Source organism: Papio anubis, chromosome 17, assembly GCF_008728515.1.
Source record: "Papio anubis isolate 15944 chromosome 17, Panubis1.0, whole genome shotgun sequence".
NCBI classification, from domain to species: Eukaryota; Metazoa; Chordata; class Mammalia; order Primates; family Cercopithecidae; genus Papio; species Papio anubis.
In genome coordinates, this window is record NC_044992.1 from 13816215 (window position 1) to 13834548 (window position 18334).

At 45.5% G+C, this 18334-nt stretch overlaps 1 protein-coding gene across 1 annotated transcript in view; it reads left to right on the plus strand.

Moving 5' to 3' along the window:
• Positions 1-11146, plus strand: part of LOC101020174 (heparan sulfate glucosamine 3-O-sulfotransferase 3B1) — a 49237-nt gene extending 38091 nt beyond the window's left edge. Inside the window, exon 2 of the mRNA XM_003912374.4 lies at positions 6758-11146. Within this exon, the coding sequence (XP_003912423.1) occupies positions 6758-7376 (619 nt within the window). The 3' untranslated portion in view covers positions 7377-11146. The remainder of the gene's footprint in view (positions 1-6757) is intronic.
• Positions 11147-18334: the final 7188 nt, after the last annotated feature.

Sequence of the window (18334 nt, forward strand, 5' to 3'; positions counted from 1 at the left end):
ACTGTTGTGGGCTGTGAGCATTGTGTCTTCCTTAGCTTTGGACTGGAGATTGCTGTCTAGCCCCATCGGCCTCACAGACATCTATTAGTGATATGTGCCAGATTTATGTGCTTTTCAAAAAGCTATCCCTTCCTGCCCACGCGGTAGAGGGGAAGAAGAGGTGAGGCAGCATTGCTGGAGAGGAGGTGCTGTTGCAATGATTGGTAATTTTCCAGGCCCTGTAGAAGGCAGTTAACAATGGGAACATGTAAACCAAAGAACCTTATTGTTTCGAAATTGGAGGCCTATTTGAACAGTTATGATCGGCAGTGATCTGATTAGCACTGAAATACCGATTAGGCTACTAATCTATGAATGAAAGAAAAAAGTACAGAAATCTATTTAAAGAGAGGACAGGTGTGTAGCTCTACATGTTCTAAATCATATTAAGAAGAAGCAGAGGTGTGTTAAGAGAGAGGATCATCATGAATGGAAGGAGGCCCATCAGGAGAGCTGACTACACGTCCCAACTCTCTGACCTGCAGCTGGTGACCCATCTCCAAGCGAGTCACCCACCCTCTCTCCTTTAGACTCAGTGTCTTCATTTGAATTGGAGATTACGGTAACTACCACAAAGGCGCTCAAGTAGGTGATGAAGCAGGTGAAAGTTCGCAAGCTCCAGGGCACTATATAATTATGAGCTCTGACTATCCCTTTGAGAAACTGGCTTTCATAATGAGTGACTCCATTAACCTGCATCATATGCTCACTGTGGAGGCCAGCCTGGGGCTGGACAGGCTGTTGAGGTTGCTGGGATGGGCACGCAGATTTCATGTGAGGGGGTCTCACCCTCGGCCGCATCCTCATCCTTTCTTCTCTGTGCAACTGTTGAGATCAGAGAGGTTTCTGAGAGTGAGGGCAGGAAAGCGCGCCTAGAGGAGGGGCGGAGGAAGAGGAAGGTGTGCCCAGTTAGTGAATGGAAAGAACTTGACTCCAGGACTGCGTGGTGGTGGGGTGAGGGTGGCGGAAGAAGAGCAGCCAAAGGGGCAAAGAGGGACTTGCCTGGATGGGTCTGTGCCAGGAGCCGTTCACACACTTCTCAGGCCCGCCATGCTTGTCACTTGGTGTGACAAAGGTTCTTTGCTTGACCAAACTTTAGTCTACCTACTGAACCTTCTCCCATGACCCCTGTGCACTTCCTTGTAAAACCCAGTCTTAGCAAAGGCCCCGATAAGTCATGTTAGCATGAACTCCTCACCCTTGATATCTTATCAGGTTCCTCAGCCTCCACCAGCCCCCAGGTGATGTCTGGTCACTTTGGCCTGTCTTCAGAGAGAGTCCCATTAGATCGGTTTAGCCAGAATTTCCCTTATCCCTCATGGCACCTCGTAGTAATTTTCTACCCACTGATTCCACCCTGATCCTTGGTTATAAACCCCGCTTGCCCATGCTGTGTTCTGAGTTGAGGCCAGTCTGTCTCCCCGTCACTGCAAGACTCCATTGCAGTGGGTCTCTATACCTATCACGATGGTCCTGAATACAGTCTTTGCTACTGTGATTTAACAAGCATGATTGACTAATTTTTTCTTTTTTTTTTCTTTTGAGACAGAGTCTCGCCCTGTTGCCCAGGCTGGAGTGCCATGGCGCAATCTCAGCTTACTGCAACCTCCGCCTCCCAGGCTCAAGAGATTCTCCTGTCTCAGCCTCCCGAGTAGCCAGGATTACAGGCATGTGTGCCACCATGCTCGGCTCATTTTTGTATTTTTAGGAGAGATGGGGTTTCACCATGTTGGCCAGGCTGGTCTCGAACTCCTGACCTCAAGTGAACACCCACCTCGGCCTCCTAAAGTGCTGGGATTCCAGGCGTGAGCCACCGAGCCCGGCTGTGTAATTTTTTTCTGTAACAGATGGATCCACAGGGGCATGCTGGGAGATGCCAGGGTCTGAGCCCAGCGCCTACTACAGATGTGTCCCGGGAAGCCTCTGGAGAGGGCTCAGGAGGCATTTGCCAAAATGATAAATTCTGTTGTGGATCTCACTTCTCAGCCACTGCTTGTCTGCACCCAGGCATGCTGAGGGGAGAGCAGCCCCAGAGCCTCCACTGGACAAGGGCTTAGAAGTCTCTTTGTCACAGCAGTAGTTCCCCTGGCTCGGTTATTTTGACAATAATCAAAATAAATTCTGAGGCTCCTTGAGTGCTTTCTGACACATGTAGACAAACACCAGACTGTCCTGGGGAGAGGGGCTCTTATATGGTTGAGGGGACCAGCAGGCGGTCGAGCACAGTAAATCTGCCCACAGCTCAGGGAATCTTTATTTATGGTTGATCTCTCATTTCCTTTTTACTAGCTTTATTATGTGGTTTCTTATACACAATTGCCAATTTAGCATTCTGTTCAGCTACTGACAAACCCTTCTTTAGGGCCAGTGAGGAAATTCCGGCTGCAGAGTTCAGGGAAGGTTGTGGACCCCAGGCAGGCTGAAAGCAGAATCCAGCATTCCTGCACTTAGCCTCTTCCAGGGGCCAAACCTCCCTCATTGCCCCACTGTGGGGTAGAACTGAATGAGTGACAAGTCCCCTGCGCAAAAACCTTGCTTCCTTACATCCTTTCCAAAGCTAACTTTGCAGTTCTTTCAAAAGCCCTGGGAGGCAAACATCATCTTTTTTTTTTTTTTTTTTTTTAATTCAGATGAGAAAACTGCAACATGAACAGATTAAGTGATGGTATCCCCCAAGGTCACACACCTTAGTAAATGGAGGTGCTGAGAGTCAAACTCGGTGGCCTGACTTCCAAGCCCATGCTAGGTCAGACTGACACCGAGTATGCCCCTAAACCCCCTTCTCTGCAATGGCCCTGAAGAACCTTGGGGTTTGGTATATTCCTTCAATCGTGGTGATAATGCTTTGATTCTGAATATTAACTTCTTGTAAACTGCCTAGTTGCAGATGGTTTAACACAGAGGAAAAAGAAGTTGGGCCTTATCTGACTTGACCTGCTTTTTGGTCAAATGCAAAATAAGTTGCGAGCCGAGACTCTCTGTAATCCTCAACCACATTAGGCTGATGACACTGCTACATTAATTTAAGTGGTTAATGGGCAAAGTGGGTCAATCCAGCTTTAGCTTAAACCAAGGCTGACTGCAGTGCTGCTGAGCAATCTTCCTTATGGGAAAAACACCCTTCTTCAAACTCCCTGTTGGCAGTCCGGAAGAAGGAGTGCCTGCCCTCTAGAGAATTGCCTTTTCTGTCTCCTGTGATAAAGTTTCTGTGGTTTCCCTATCAGTGCTAGACAGGGCAATTGTGGTCTCTGTGGATTAAGATGGCTTGAAGCTTAGAATGCCTTACTGAGAGGTAAATATTTGGTCAAAAATAATGTGGAAATTGTCTTTTTTTTTTCCCCCTTTAATTCCTGTGCCTAGGCAGGAATCAATCAGAAATCTCTATTCCATAGTAGATAGCTAATAGATGATATAGCCTCTAACATGATATCTAGAATAATCGCAGGCACACAAGAAATGATCCGACTTGTAAATAATAACTTGCCTGATTGTAGATCTGTGGCCAAAGCTTAGTATCCACTTAGATAACACACCTCCTTTTGATGCATACACGCTAGCACTTATACACATATGCTGAATTTTGGTTCTATCACATACCATAGACTGTGTATTGAGCAACTTAATAATGATAATAATAATGACAGTAGTAGTGGCTGATATTTGTCAAGTATATTCCATATGTCAGGTGTGTTCTAATCATATTATAATGATTAATTGTTTAATCCTCATTAAACTTCCATGAATACGTATTGGTAGCTCCATTTTTGTGGACGAGAAAAAGAAGCCCAGAAAAGTTAAATAAATTATTCAAAGTGACGTAACTTACAAGTGGTAGAGCCAGGATTTAAACCCAGGCAGTCTGACTTTAGAGCCCAAATTCCTTAACTAATTTAAGGAGCTAATTTAAGCTAAACTGAGTCAGCTTTATGACTTTCCTTTAATTTTTTTCCTTTTTAAAAAAAATTATTTGTAATAAATAATTGTGCATATTTTGGGGGTACAAGATGATATTTTGATCTACGTTTACATTCCAGAAAGGTTTAATCAATGGCCAAGAGCAGTGGCTCACACCTTTAATCCCAGCACTTTGGGAGGCCGAGGCAGGTAGATCACAAGGTCAGGAGATCGAGACCATCCTGGCCAACATGGTGAAATCCTGTCTCTACGAAAAATACAATAATTAGCTGGGCGTGGTTGTGGGCGCCTGTAGTCCCAGCTACTCAGGAGATTGAGGCAGGAGAATTGCTTGAACCTGAGAGACAGAGGTTGCAGTGAGCCGAGACCATGCCACTGCACTCTAGCCTGGGTGACAGAGCGAGACTCCATCTCAAAAAAAAAAAGAAAGATTCAATCAAGCAAATCAACATATCCATCACCTCACCAACTTATCGTTTTTTGCGTGTGGTAAACTTGAAAATCTGTTTTTGTAGAAGTTTTGAAATACACAATACATTATTATTAACTGTGGTCACTGTGCAGTGAAATAGATCACTACAACTTATTTCTCCAGTCTAACTGAAACTTAGAACCCCTTGATCAACATCTTGTCTTTCATCATCTTCCCTGTAATCCCCCAACCAGCCTCTGGTAACCACATTTTTACTCTCTTTCTGTGAGATCAACTTTTTTAGATTCTACATATAAATGAGATAACACAGTATTGTCTTTCTGTGCTGATTTATTTCACTTAACATAACGTCTTACAGTTGCATTCATGTTATTGCAAATGACAGCATTTCCTTCTTTTTAAAGGCTGTATAATATTTCATTGTGCATATATACTACACTTAAAAAATCTATTCTCTGTTGATAGACACTTAAGTGGCTTCCATATCTTGTCAGTTTTGAATAATGCTATTATAAAATGAACAGGGAAATGCAGATATTTCTTTGACATACCAATTCCAATTCCTTTGTGTATATATATATATATATATATCCAGAAATGAGATTGCTAGATCTAACCTCATTTAATTTTTTTGTTGTTGTTGTTTGTTTTTTGTTGCCCAGGCTGGAGTGCAGTGGCCCGATCTCGGCTCACTGCAAACTGCACCTCCCGGGTTTACGCCATTCTCCTGTCTCAGCCTCCTGAGTAGCTGGGACTACAGACGCCCGCCACCACGCCTGGCTAATTTTTTGCATTTTTAGTAGAGATGGGGTTTCATCGTGTTAGCCAAGATGGTCTCGATCTCTTGATCTCGTGATCCGCCAGCCTCGGCCTCCCAAAGTGTTGGGATTGCAGGCGTGAGCCGCCGCACCCAGCCTTTTTTTTTTTTTTTTTTTTCTTTTTTTGAGACAGAGTTTCGCTCTTGTTGCCCGGGTGGGAGTGCAATAGCACCATCTCGACTTGCTGCAACCTCTGCTTCCCTGGTTCCAGCAATTCTCCTGTTCAGCCTCCCAAGTAGCTGGGATTCCAGACATGCACCACCACGTCCGGATAATTTCTTTTTAGCTTTTAGTAGAGACTGAGTTTCTCCATTTTGTCCAGGCTAGTCTCAATCTCCTGACCTCAGGTGATCTGCCCGCCTCTGCCTCCCAAAATGCTGGGATTAATGGTGTGAGCCACTGTACCCAGCCCGTTTTTTTTTTTTTTTTTAATTGTTGTTTATAATTTCAACTTTTGTTTCAAATTCAAGGGATACACATGCAGGTATTTGTTACATGGGCATATTCCATGATGCTGATATTTGAGGTACCATTGATCCCGTCACCCAAGTAGTGAGCATAGTACCCCCTCTAAAGTATTTTTGGAGGTTTCTAGAATTGTGTCTTGGGAATTTTCTCGTGGCATGTTTGTATCAGTTTACTTACCCGATGTCACCGAATTTTTTGACTGCTGTGTGCTTTGTTGCTTTGCGGAGTAAAGGCTTTGTCAGTAGTCACTGTGATAAACCTGGAACAACTGGGCTGGACCCGAGGGATGTTTTCCTTCCGGTGTCCACGGCACATTTGCCTGGGTTTGGCAAGTGTGGGAAGGCGGACTAGCGGCAGGACTCATGGACAGTGAAATCTCTGGGAGTCCTGGGTGCTATATTTTTAGGAAAGGCACTTATCAGAGGCCAAAGGCTTTTGTATTTTGGCACGAGATGCTTGGGGCAATCTGAAAGCTGCGAAAATAAGGGAAGGTTATACCCACAAGAGGATCTTAGAAGGCCGGGCGCAGTGACTCACGCCTGTAATCCCAGCACTTTGGGAGGCCGAGGCGGGAGGATCACGAGGTCAGAAGATCGAGACCACCCTGGCTAACACGGTGAAACCCCGTCTCTACTAAAAATACAAAAAATTAGCCGGGTGTGCTGGCGGGCGCCAGTAGTCTCAGCTACTCGGGAGGCGGAGGCAGGAGAATGGCGTGAACCCAGGAGGCGGAGCTTGCAGTGAGCTGAGATCCGGCCACCGCACTCCAGCCTGGGCGACAGAGCGAGACACCGTCCCCCCTCCCAAAAAAAAAACAAAAACAAGAGGATCTTAGAGAAACAGGTAGCTTGCTCTTTCAACCTTGGTGAAGGGGCCTTCATGTTTCCGGTAGATGGTACCTGCCCTCCAAACCAGGTGGGATGCTAATGTACCTTTCATCTCTAAAGTTCCTCTTGCATTTTTACATGTTTCTACCACTGCTTCCAGAAATAAGAGGGAGCTGGGATTAGAAGTGGTGACCTTAAGACGTGTGGCCAGAGAGGCGTCACCTTCTGACCCCGGTTTGTTTGCTTGCTTTTCTCAGGGACCTGATGCCCAGAACCCTGGACGGGCAGATCACCATGGAGAAGACGCCCAGTTACTTCGTCACGCGGGAGGCGCCCGCGCGCATCTCGGCCATGTCCAAGGACACCAAGCTCATCGTGGTGGTGCGGGACCCGGTGACCAGGGCCATCTCGGACTACACACAGACGCTGTCCAAGCGGCCCGACATCCCCACCTTCGAGAGCTTGACGTTCAAAAACAGGACGACGGGCCTCATCGACACGTCGTGGAGCGCCATCCAGATCGGCATCTACGCCAAGCACCTGGAGCACTGGCTGCGCCACTTCCCCATCCGCCAGATGCTCTTCGTGAGCGGCGAGCGGCTCATCAGCGACCCGGCCGGCGAGCTGGGCCGCGTGCAGGACTTCCTGGGCCTCAAGCGGATCATCACGGACAAGCACTTCTACTTCAACAAGACCAAGGGCTTCCCCTGCCTGAAGAAGGCGGAGGGCAGCAGCCGGCCCCACTGCCTGGGCAAGACCAAGGGCAGGACCCACCCTGAGATCGACCGCGAGGTGGTGCGCAGGCTGCGCGAGTTCTACCGGCCTTTCAACCTCAAGTTCTACCAGATGACCGGGCACGACTTTGGCTGGGATTGAACAGACCAGGGCTGTGTACCTTACCCACGTGGCTTATCTATTGACAGAGATTATATGTATGTAAAATGTACAGAAATCTATTTTATAATAATTTATTTTTAATTCATAAGCAATTAATTCACTAAGCTGCCTAGCCACACTCTTGAGAGAGTTAGCTTCATAATCTGTTAACATTCCAAAGTGTTTAACTCTAAAATGTTGTTCTCTTCCTCACAATTGATGGTGCTTCCATTTCTTTCTTCTCCCCTACCTGTTATATTTAAAACAAAGAAAAGCACAACTTGAGATTTTTGTTGTTACGGGTATTCAGCCTTCAGTCACCGTCTGAGTTCTCCAGTTGCTGCCTCCTTGTCTTGTCTTGGGTCTCCCATTCCAGCTTCCCTGTCTCTTCCTGCCTGTGTACCTCCTAGGAACGCTGAGCTGCCTCAACAGGGCTGTATTCTGAAGGGCGGACCTCATGTAGCAGCCTCCTTGCAGATGTGGGTCCAATGATGTAGCCTGAAAGCCACAGGGCTAGGGTTCTGTCCCCACCTCCATTCAGTACATGGAGGAATCTCTCACTCCCTTTACAAGGACATCCACATCCTTTACTTTATTTTATTTTATTTTATTTTTTGGAGATGGAGTCTTATTCTTGTTGCCCAGGCTGGAGTGCAATGGCGCAATATGGGCTAACCACAACCTCCGCCTCCCGGTTCAAGCAATTCTCCTGTCTCAACCTCCCAAGTAGTTGGGGTTACAGGCATGCACCACCACACCTGGCTAATTTTGTATTTTTAGTAGAGACAGGGTTTCTCCATGTTGGTCAGGCTGGTCTCGAACTCCCGACCTCAGGTGATCCGCCTGCCTTGGCCTCCCAAAGTGCTGGGATTACAGGCGTGAGCCACTGCGCCCGCTATCCACATCCTTTTAGAGTCAGATTGCTAGGGTCCATTGACTTCAGCTTTTGATTTTTGAAGGATGGCCCTGTATCCTCCTCTGCTCCATTCCCTGGTTCATTAACCAGTTTGAAGTGTATGCAGATTGTTGCCCCTTCTTTCCAAGGTCACATGTGTGAGATGCTTGGGTGCTGCTTTAGAAATCAAGATGATCTCCTTTAATTTGCATGAAACTACACCATGCTGCGTTCCCCAGGCAGACAGTTCTGCTTTGACACACCAAAGAATCCCGTAGGCTAGCAGAGCCGCCGGCACAAACCAAGGGCGCTGGGTGTCGAGACTCAGAGGGATCAGCTGTGTCCCTCGGCATCAGTGTCTACCAAGGTGCTGCTAGGTACAGAGCCAGCCAGTGTTGGGCAGCAGGCTCACAGCCTCAATAGGCAGAAGAGACAAAGGCCTCAAAAGGACAGGCAGCCTGGCAGAGGAAGGGAGTCTGACACCTCAGCTTGATGTGTCTTTGGAATTCCTAGCTCATCTCAGAATGATCTCTCAGAGTGATAATATGGGTGGTAGCCAGTGGCCAAACAGCAAGAACGAAGAGTGGCCCTTGTAAAAAAAAAAAAAAAAAAGGTTGGGAAAGCTGGCTCCATGTTGCCTGTAAACCCTTGAACCTGATGCTCATACAGCTGTCCCTTGTTTTAGCCAGGTCTTGACAGAAGGGTTAGCAGCACTGTCACTGATGTGCAGAATGCTCTCCCTGTGCCTCTCTGTTGGTTTATAACAGTTGGGTAACCAGATAGCAATATAGTGGCAATTGAGTAGCCATATAGTAATACAGGGACAGTTGGTTAAACATATAGCAATATCACATAAAGACATGTTTAATTTAACCTCAGTTTTTTAAACCTTTTAAACCAGAATGCGTCTACTGTAAAAGAATTGTGATTTCAGTTATACTTCCATCAAGGAATATGTGGGAAGATATACATATTGTCAAAATGGTTGGGATGAGATAGTTACAAAGGACGCTTCTGTATGTTGTATGGGATCACTTGCCTGATAGTATAAGAAACATTGTATGAAAAGAGGAAAAGATAATTCATTTTTGGAAATTGATCAGAGATGTCACTGGTCTTTAAGTGATGTCTTGAAAATCCGGTTTGTATTTGCCCAAAAGTTTTAGCCTACATCTAACTAGCTTACACTTAGCAGCCAAACCATCATTGTGTAAGTTCTGTTTTGGAGGAAGCTCATGGGGGATCTGCGCATGTCAGGTTTCTCCCTGTTCTCCAATGCTATATCCATTTCTTAGCTTTTCCACTGTCTCCAGAAAGTAATGTGGGACCTGCACTTAGGGAAATACCCGAATCATAGTGTGGTTCTGCCTTCTTGATGAGTGGGTGTGGAAAACACCTGCGAAAGGGTGCTAATTGGTCGTGCATTTTTTCATTTATTTGAAATCAAACTGAGAACACCTCTTTTCAGTTTACAGCATAACTTGGCTTGAAGTAAAAGGCAGTATCCAAGTCTTTTACCTGGTCTTGCCCTGTCTAATTTCTGACCACTCGGATGGTCTGATGTGGCTGTCGATGTGGAACTACGGAAGAGTTGAGAGAAGAGTATGCAACAAAACCATAGGAAAACACACAGGAGCTTTTCCCTCCCCTTCAGGGCCCCGCCCTCTTTCCAAGCTGGACAATGTTTTATTAAATTCTTTATTCCCTGCCTTAAAACTGAAACAGGAAATTTTTCTGGTAGAAGGAGGGTCATTTAGTCATGAACACTGAAGTGAGTCAAAATTCTATTCTGGGTCAAATCCTTGAATTCCAACAGATGTCCATAATTAGTACGGATGGAATACAGCAAGTTTTTCTATGTAAGACAAATCAAACATCATGTACATCTCCTCATAAGGGTCTCATGGCTTAAAGTTCCTGACAGATCTGGTGGCAGCATCTGCCGGAGCTTGCACCCCGTCATCTGACGGTCATCTTCCTCCTGCGGAAGTTAGGTAATGTAAGCCTTAGATTTCTCCCTGTTCTAGCAATCTGCAAGACCACCAAGCTTAACTTTTTAGCTACCAGAAGACAAACACCCTTTTCTGTTTCGGCAATTTGTCCTGGCATGTGTTTTGGGCTTCCTCCAATTTACAGGAAAAGCTCTGATATTCATTGGAATACTTTATTTTTTTTTCCTCAGTTTTGTTTCTTTTCTCATTTAAAAACAAACAAAAATTCAACAAAAAAAAATTGGGAGATTTTTCTTGTTTCTATCTAGTTCATGCTTTCTTTGCGGTGTTTGAACAGTAGTCTGTTAACTTAGTAGGTGGTACCTGGAAAGGTATTTTAAGTGTAGTGACTGTTTAACAAATACTTAATTGGATGACGGAGGAGGAGAAATTGTTTTCTTCCCAGGATTCTCTTTGGGGGTCATTTTGAGTGACAGATACATTTTAGACATTTGGAAAAACAGTTTCAGATCCTGCCAGGATATTTTTGTAAAAAAGGATAATGGAAGGTTCCAGTATACTAGAAACAGTACATACCTAAGACGCTGACACGGAAGCTAATGTGACTTTTCTTTTCAGCTTGTCAAGAGGATGGCCAATAAAACTTAAAAGGTGTGGTTAGATGGTTTTTCACTTTTGTGACATTAATTTATCCCTGAGTCTCATTCAACCCAGTAATCTAAAATACTGTGCAAATTCTAGCAGTATGTCTTTGATAACTTGGATGTTAGGATAGCCAATATGTACAAAAAATTAAATCAAGTATTTTGTCCTATGTATAACACAAATTAATTTTACACAGAGAAAGATGTTTCTAGGCAAATGAAATTCTCGTAATTCATACTATTTCTTTGTATGAACAAATAAAATATATTTTATCAACATGTGGGCACCTTTATGTCTTCTTAAGTATTACAGAAAGACAAGGTAGCAAGGTTTTATTTAATAATCCCACGTGCGCGCATGCGCACTTACACACACACACACACACACACACACACACACACACACACACACACACACAGAGTCATTCTGAGGGCCGGCTGATCTTTCAGATTTTAAAGGGTGCAATCCAATATACAACTAATCCACAAGCATTTAGGGTGGATTTTTTTTTTTTTTTTAATAAATGACTCTGAAGACAAGATCGGAGAGAGGGGCTCATGTGCCCCGGTGGAGTTTCCCCGCAGCCCCCAGGAAGTGCTGTCCATGACACAGGATTCCAAGAATACTGAAGCCGCTGCCTGCCCTAGTCTTTCAGTGCCACAGGTTCGTGTGCATGGGCAGCCACATGTCACACGACAGGTGCAATGTGAGCACAGCTCCTATGGCTGGGTGGATTTTGATAATAGGTGCCTTCTCTTCTCACTTTTACAGACTGTTCTTCTGTTAGGTGGAGATCCTTATCTGTAAGACAGAGACAGAAAGGACTCAGATGAGGCAGCATTTCTGTGTCTTTTTTTTTTTTTTTTTTTTTTTTTTTGAGACGGAGTCTCGCTCTGTCGCCCAGGCTGGAGTGCAGTGGCGCGATCCTGGCTCACTGCAAGTTCCACCGCCTCCCGGGTTCAAGCCATTCTCCTGCCTCAGCCTCCCTAGAAGCTGGGACTACAGGCGCCCGCCACCACACCCGGCTAATTTTTTTGTATTTTTATAGAGACGGGGTTTCACCGTGTTCGCCAGGACGGTCTTGATCTCCTGACCTCGTGATCCGCCCGCCTCGGCCTCCCAAAGTGCTGGGATTACAGGCTTGAGCCACCGCGCCCGGCAGCATTTCTGTGTCTTTAATCCGTCTCAAACTACCTTCTGCTTACTTTTGACCTGGCACACCATCTGCACAATTAGTATTTGCTACTTTAACCATTTGATTCACACTCTGATTTTACTTAACTTTAAAAGGAAACATATTTTAAGGAAAAAACCATGGTGTCTTGCCATCAAGAGATCATCATTTTTAAAAGGCACAGTGACAGCAAAGCAATGCTGTTCATTTCTAGCCAGAGAGTATCACTGAAGCCACACTAGCCTTACCTTAGGCTCACTCGCTGCTCCTGGCAAAGATTCTACTGTTCAAGACTGGCACATAAGTGAGATTTGCATCTTGCCATGAAGAATAAATGGGACTTGGTGAAGGAATGACTTACTCAATGTTATTCATGGTTAGGTCTCTAAAATATGGGTGCCCACCTCCCAATCCCAAATCATCTCTGGCAGTTCTCTTGGTTTTCTGACATTTTTGGAAACACTGTGCCTCCCACTAAGAAAATACCTCGGCGAGGCACGGAGTTGAAAATTAGGCTAGCGTTTTGGCAAAGCAGTGGAAAGAAAACCCTGATTTAACTAGAACAGGGTGTAAGTGCGTCAGTCAGAAAACGAGCCTTACTTAAGATTTGGTTTTCAAAAGCTAGCATTCTGTGGAGACTAGTTTCTTCAAAGCTAGAAATTGGCCACTCGGTGACATAGGTGTGTGAAATAGAAGTGTTGACTTGACTTTGCACCCCATCTCATCAATTTTATGCTTTTTCTACAGAAAGATAACAAAATGGACCTAAAATCTACTTTTTTTTTTTTGAGATGGAATTTTGCTCTTGTTAAAAGACAAAATGAAAGTAAATCAATGCTGTTAATTTCTAGCTATGTTGTATTAACATTGCTGTTAATTTCTAGTTCTTATTGCCCAGGCTGGAGTGTAATGGCATGATTTCCTTCACTGCAACCTCCGCCTCCCAGGTTCAAGCGATTCTCCTACCTCCCGAGTAGCTGGGATTACAGGCATGCGCCACCATGCCTGGCTAATTTTTTGTATTTTTAGTAGAGATGGGGCTTCTCCGTGTTGGTCAGGCTGGTCTTGAACTCGTGACCTCAAGTGATCCACCCACCTCAGCCTCCCAAAGTGCTGGGACTACAGGTGTGAGCCACTGTGCCCGGCACAAAATCTGCTTATTAACCTGATGGCACAGTTTAGAGCAGTGGTCATCGAGCTTGGGCAAATATTCAAATGACCTGAAGAAACTTCAAGAGATTCCAAAGCCTGGTTGGACACGGTGGCTCACGCAAGTAATACCAGCACTTTGGGAGCCAAGGTGTGTGGATGGCTTGAGCCCAGGAGCTTAAGACCAGCCTGGGCAACATGACAAAACCCTATCTCTATAAAAAATACAAAAACGAGCCGGGTGTGGTGGCACACTTGTGGTCCCAGCTACCTAAGAGGATGAGGCACCCACTTGAGCCCTGGAAGTCAAGGCTGCAGAGAACTGTGATCGTGCCACTGATCTCCAGCCTGGGTGATAGAGGGAGACCCAGTCTCAAAAAAGAAAAAAAAAAAAAAATCTGAAGCCTGAACACAATTCAGACCAATTACATTTAGAAACACTAGGGGCAGAGGCCTTAACATGGGTATGTTTAAGAAGCTCCCCAAGAGATTCTAATGTATATACAAGGTTAAAAGCCATTAGTCTGGAGTAGTTCTCAAAGTGTGGTCCCTGAACCACAGAGCATCACATAGAAGCTTGGGAGACATGCAAATTCCTGCCCGCCTCAGACCTACTGAATTAGAAACACAGGGTTTAACAAGCACTCTAGGTAATTCTGACTCGCACCCAGTTAGAGCATAGACTTCCTATCTTTTTTAAATTAGACAGCTTGGACTGTTGATGAAAGCTGTTTTCCTCTGTACCATGCATTTCACCAGTAAGGTCAGTTATGAAGCTGTCTCCCCAGATAACTCTAGATCTCCTTTAAGGAAACTCCTGCATAGTTGCTGTTACAGCATTTCAAATAGTTCCAAGACCTCTGGGCCCTCTTTTATCAGTCAGCTCCCAACGGTCATCTATAATATATTTCTGGAACCTCCTGAAAATGAAACCATAGACTTGTATATCATAAGGCATTTCTTTTAAGAGAGCTAAAAGATCTTTTACAGGCCGGGCGCGGTGGCTCAAGCCTGTAATCCCAGCACTTTGGGAGGCCGAGATGGGCGGATCACGAGGTCAGGAGATCGAGACCATCCTGGCTAACACAGTGAAACCCCATCTCTACTAAAAAAATACAAAAAACTAGCCGGGCGACGTGGCGGGCGCCTGTAGTCCCAGCTACTCCGGAGGCTGAGGCAGGAGAATGGCTTAAACCCGGGAGGCGGAGGTTGCAGTGAGCTGAGATCCGGCCACTGCACTCCAGCCTGGGCGACAGAGCCAGACTCCGTCTCAAAAAAAAAAAAAAAAAAAAGATCTTTTACATCCCTAATTTCCCCTCACCTAGATTCAATGTCCAACAATGTATCCCCAATGTTTTGTACATGATTAACCATTATTTCTCCTTATCCTTCACAACGGAACCCACAGTTGGCTACCTAAAGCACACTGGCTGGTCATTCAAGGTCAAAGATTTAGCCTGGCCACGTGGCCATCATGTTCTCAATTATAACAAGCTCATATAAACCTACAGTTGCTCTCATTAGCATCTAGTTTCGTTTTCCTATTCATACTTACTATTACATGCAAAAGAAGATTAAGTAATTATCTTATTGCACAAAGTCAGCTGTATACATATCTGTGGTCTCACAGACAGCCTTCCCCATTTGAGAGTTCGGGAAGTTTTGCTTCTATGCAACAGATTTTTTTAAAATGAACTAAAAGTGGCTCAAGGACCTCAATGTACCATGTCTCCTGAGAAAGGTGCCTATGAGGAATTGAAATTCCGCCCACTGGACCTGACGTTATACCTACAAGAAGGTGTTAGAGGCTCCTTTACATCTTCCCTGTTGATCCCCAGCACCTCCTGCTCTGGTGGCTCCTTGGATATGTAGAAGCTATTTATAACACCTCACTTGTTAAGAAACCCTGACCTCAAAACATTCAGGCCTTGCATGCTTTCTGTTTCCATATATTCGAAAAGAGAAGAGAGGGGCAGGAAGCCTCCTTTGGAAGCAGTAAACAACAGGAAGCCTCCAGAGCTTCTAAGGAAGGGAGGCATCTTAGGAGAGGGATGTCCAGAGTAGTGTACTTTGGATATGATATTCTCTATGAATTGGAACAAGAAGAAGCTGAAGTCAAAGGTCAATTCATTCATCCAGGGTTATTTACCAAGTGTCTATCGCTGCTAGGGACATAACCCTAAATAAGAAATGCTTCCTGCTTCAAGGAATTTGCATTCCATGGGGGAGTTGAAGGACAAGGGAAGATGCGACCACAATGCAGTGTGACAAGGGCCCTGACGAGGTGAGGTGTCGTGGGGTGAGAAGTGGGGGGTGGGGGCTCGTGGTAGAGGGAGGGTCAAGGCTATAAATCTGGTAAGATGTAGCCATGTGATGGGATGGGGAGGTAGAGGGACATTATCCCAAGCAAAGATCTAGATGTGAAAAAAATACGGCCATTCAGCAGGGAAGCAGCCTGGAGAGGATGGTGGGAGGAGTGAAGACAGTTCTGGAGGGAATAAACAGAAGATTGTGGCTGGGTGCGGTGGCTCTCACCTGTAATCACAGCACTTTGGGAGACGCAGGCAGGCAGATCACAAGGTCAGGAGATTGAGACCAGCCTGGCCAACATGGTGAGACCCCGTCTCTCCTAAAAATACAAAAATTACCTGGATGTGATGGTGGGCGCCTGTAATCCCAGCTACTCGGGAGGCTGAGGCAGGAGAATCGTTTGAACCAGGGAGTTGGAGGTTGCAGTGAGCCGAGACCGCACCACTGCACTCCAGCCTGGCAACAGAGCGAGACTCCGTCTCAAAAAACACAAAAACAAACAAACAAAACCCAGAAAATTGTATTGCAGGCAAATTAAGAGCAATCCAGCTGCTTTTGAGCTCCCAACTCCTTTCTCCAGTTGCCCACCTGACATCTCTATTTGGATGTCTCCATAAGCATCTGAAAGATAAACATTCCTAAATCTCCACTAATCCCTCCTTCTGGGAGTACTCAAGCTAGAAAACTTGGAGTCATTTTTGACATCTTTTTCTCCCACATTCCTTACATCCAATCCATCACTGAGTGCTGTCAAGACAACTTCCAGAAAATTTCCCAAATCCATCCACTTCCTTGTATCTCCCCTGACACTATCACCCTGTATAAGCTATAGTCCTATATGCTGAGTCACTGTGGCAGCCTTTCCCTGGCTTCCATGATGTCCTCCTCCTACTTCCTCCAACCAAGTTTGCTAACAATAAGGGAGGAGACCACCCCTCATATCACCTTATGCCCTCATATCATCTTATGCCCAGTTTCTGCCTCCAATGAAAGAAGAAGTAAAAACTAAAAGGCAGAAATGAAATCCACAGGCAGACAGCCTGACACCACACCCTGGGCCTGGTAGTTGAAGATCGACCCCTGACCTAATCGGTTCTGTTATCTATAGATTACAGACATTGTATAGAAATGCACTGTGAAAATCCCTATCCTGTTTTGTTCCGATCTAATTACCGGTACATGCAGCTCCCAGTCACATACCCCATGCTTGCTCAATCAATCACCACCCTTTCACACGCACCCCCTTTTAAGGAGTTGTGAGTCCTTAAAAGGGACAGGAATTGCTCACTCGGGGAGCTCTGCTCTTGAGACAGGAGTCTTGCCAATTCCTGTCCTTTTTAAGGAGTTGTGACCAATTCCTGTCCCTTTTAAGGAGTTGTGAGTCCTTAAAAGGGACAGGAATTGCTCACTCGGGGAGCTCTGCTCTTGAGACAGGAGTCTTGCCAATGCCCCTGGCCGAATAAACTCCTTCCTTCTTTAACTTGGTATCTGAGGAGCTTTGTCTGCCGCTTGTCCTGCTACAACAACAGCTGGAGGGATCTTTTAAAACTCAAATTGGACTGTGTACTCCTCCTGCTGTCAGCCCTTAAATAGCCTCCCATTACGTTTCAGATAAATGTCAACTCCTTAATGTGTCTGGGAAGGCTCGACTCAGGCTCGTTGTTGTATACTTATGCCTCCTTGGTCCCCCTGCTCCAGCCACATCATTTCCTTCAGCTCCTAGAAGGATCCACGTTCCCATTGCTGGATGCATTTCTTCCAACGCCTTGCCTGGTTAACTTATACTCTACCTCCCCAACCCTGCCCATGACTTTCTCAGTGAGGACTTCTTTAACTCCCTATGGTAGACTACTACCCCAGTGAACCCTGTCTCCTGGCATTCACACCCTTGGGTAACGCTCTCCAACACTGATCTAGCCACTGGGCTTGTGACAGAAGACAACAGAAACACTCTTGAGCCCATTCCTGGACAAGCTGCTAATTGGCCTGCCCACTTCTGCTTCCTCTCTTCTGATGCTCTCTTTTGGAAGCCTGCTTTTATGCTTTGAGAAGCCCAGACCACATAGAGAGATCACGTATAGGCATTTTGGTCAATAGCCTCAGTTGAGCTCCCAGCTGGCAGCCAGCATCAACTAAGAAGGGAAGAGACCACCCCTCATATCATCTTATGCCCAATTTCTGCCTCCAAAGAAAGAAGAAATAAAAACTAAAAGGCAGAAATGAAATCCACAGGCAGACAGCCCGGCGCCGAATCCTGGGCCTGGTAGTTAAAGATCAACCCCTGACCTAATCGCTTATGTCATCTATAGATTACAGACATTGTATAGAAATGCACTGTGAAAATCCCTACCATGTTTTGTTCTGATCTAATTACCAGTGCATGGAGCCCCCAGTCAGGTACCCCATGCTTGCTCAATCAATCAAGACCTTCTCACATGCACCCCCTTAGAGTTGTGAGTCCTTAAAAGAGACAGGAATTGCTCACCCGGGGAGCTTGGCTTTTGAGACAGGAGACTTGCCGATGCCCCCAGCCGAATAAATACCTTCCTTCTTTAACTCAGTGTCTGAGAAGTTTTGTCTGCGGCTCCTCCTGCTACACTGCCACCACATTAATCATCCCTCTTGGGTGTCCTAGCCCTGCTGAGCCCCCAGGTGACTGCAGTTCTATCATATGGAACAAAAGAACCACCCAGCTGAGCCCAGGCAACCAACAAAATCAAGAGACATCATAACTGATTTTTCTTTTAAGCCACTAAGTTTTGGGGTGGTTTAAAATTCAAATAATAGATAATTGGAACAATCCCCAGTCAAATAAACTTCTGCTCTTTTTTTT